The 2,382-nt window shown below is 40.6% G+C and overlaps 1 protein-coding gene across 2 annotated transcripts in view; it reads right to left on the minus strand.

Annotated features, from left to right (window-relative positions):
• Window positions 1-1,275, minus strand: part of LOC109709863 (ubiquitin-conjugating enzyme E2 36-like) — a 2,839-nt gene extending 1,564 nt beyond the window's left edge. Inside the window, exon 1 of one of the 2 annotated variants that reach the window (XM_020232213.1) lies at window positions 664-1,275. In XM_020232213.1, coding sequence (XP_020087802.1) covers window positions 664-846 — 183 coding nt within the window. In that variant the 5' untranslated portion in view covers window positions 847-1,275. The remainder of the gene's footprint in view (window positions 1-663) is intronic. The other variant, XM_020232214.1, reaches the window with a different exon arrangement.

Consider the following 2,382-nt stretch of genomic DNA (forward strand, 5'->3'; position numbering starts at 1 on the left):
AACTTGAATCCATGCATGTAGACTTCTCAGTGGAACTAGCTTAATCTTTGGCAATTAAGCTCAATCCTCTTGAATACTCAGATGAAAAGAGTAAATACTAATAAAAGCCTTTGAATATATAATACCACATCTAGAGATAACTAATAAGAAAGTTAAAAGTTACATAATATTAACGAGCTCAGATCTATCAATGTACTTACATTTTGGATTCAAGATAAGTTTTAGTAAATTTGTCACATCCTTTCACCACGTAAGCCTCGGTTAATGAACACTCATGACCCCTTATCTTTTGACCATTTGCCAATTGCTAAGAAACTACAACATTACCAAAGCATTCCCTCTAACATCAGGGGTGGGGGTTACCAAATTAACTACCAAACTTTCTTTTTGTTTTGTTTTTCTTTTTCTTTTTGACTCGTTGGAGGAACCAACTTCGCAAATGCACGGTTTCGAATAGTTCATCTCAACAGTTATATTTTAACTTGTTCTAAGGCTCATATATAGAAGGCAATGGTCCCATTTCTCAGTTGTTGAACTGCAGAAGCTGCTGTTGCCGCAGGTGATGAAATGCTTTACCCCGAAGCACCAAAAAAAAAAAAAAATCACTAAAAACTCGTAAAAGTTGGGAAATATTAGAGAGGAGAGGTCGAAGAGAGAACTCACTTGAGCAACTTGAACCTGGCGTTGAGTCAACAGCGGGGTGTAGTAACCGCCTTTAGGGTTAGGGTTAGGGTTTTTCGGCGGCGCGCGAATTGGAGGAGACGAGGGTTTCTGTGCTGGGACCGTGATGTTGACGCCGTTGAAGCTCCGGTGGTTACCTTGCTCGTGGAGACTCATCCACATCATCTCGTCGGCGGCGAGATTGAGCAGATCCCAGGCGTCCTCTGCTAGGGTTTCTAGCGGAGAGGATGGAGGAGATGGAACCTGGGACGGGAAAGGAAAAGGGCGCACCTGAGAGACGCGGGAGAGTGAAGGGGCGCGCACCTGAGCAGACGCGGCCTTGGGAGCGGCGGAAGCGTGGCCGCCGGCCGTGGGGAAGAGCAAACGCGGCTGCCGTGGAGAAGGAGAAGGCGTAGCATCAATGGGGGGATGGGGTTTTTTTGGTAGTGTCGATGTCGGGGAAGAGGGGAGGACATGGGGAAATTAGGGTTTTTTTTTCGAGAGAGAGGAGTTGGGGAAAAGAGAAATTTGGAGGAACTAGAATTTTCTTTTGAGAGAGTTGGGGGGAAAAGAGGAAAAAAATAAAATAACATTTTTTTTTACAGATATTAGAGGCGGTTTTAAAAACCCACCTCTAATCTGCCTCTAATATTATAGCTTAGAGACGGTTATAACAACCGCCTTTTTACGCACTTTTTCTTGTAGTGTAACCACCCACTCAACCCTAGGGAGCCCACATCATCCTCACCGTACATCTCTTAATCCAATGGCCAAAAACTTGGTAGCACCAATGACTTGGTGCTATTAATAGTATACTAGCCTAGTTCTCTCTCTCTCTCTCTCTCTCTCTCTCTCTCTCTCTCTCTCTCTCTCTCTCTATATATATATATATANAAGATATGATATGCACACCAATCTTCTTAGCTGTTGTTAATAAAACATTATTTTTGAAGCATAATTAAAGAAAAATGAATAAAGATAAATTAATACACAAATAGATAGAATATCTTTATTTTTTTTGTTGTTAATTTAATTATTTTTGTATTGCTCTTTATCTTCGCTTCTAGATTTGGAAAACCTCGAGTAGAAGTTTTAAAATACTAAACCTGAGAAAACCAAAAGAAAAAAGTACAGAAAACTAATTGGAATAAAAAACTTTCTTCCTTTTGCTTGGTGTCTAATGTAGAGAATCAGCATACCAACAATAACCACAAAATTTTAATTAAGTAAAAAATTTATATTTTAACAAGCCTCTCACACACAACATTCACTTTGTAGTGGACTTGCACATTTATGCATTCACTTTGTAGTGTCCCTGAAGGTTAGCTATCGAAATGACTACTATTGCATCAGCTGGTCAACACATTTGTAGAGAATCGAATGAGTCGGAATCGTTTTGGTACAAAATGAATGCGAAAATAGATTCGAAGCACTGAAACTAGCAAAAATTGAAGTTCTGGCCAGTTTAGGCTCCTAGAAAATGGAACCAAGCACTCAGAACCGTAGTGCTTAACTATAAGTGTTGTTTATGCAATTGGAGTCATTTCTGGCACTCATTCAGGCGCCCAGTTGTGAGCCCGAATTTGCTTGGTGGACAACTTCGTGATTATCGACCATTGTTGACATCTGGCACTGAAACATATGGACAACTTCGTGATTATTGTCCATATGTTTAGGACGCTTTGTTGTGAGCCCGGTTTTTGGATCCGGACTGGTTTTTGG

Source organism: Ananas comosus, linkage group 5 (genome assembly GCF_001540865.1).
Source record: "Ananas comosus cultivar F153 linkage group 5, ASM154086v1, whole genome shotgun sequence".
NCBI classification, from domain to species: Eukaryota; Viridiplantae; Streptophyta; class Magnoliopsida; order Poales; family Bromeliaceae; genus Ananas; species Ananas comosus.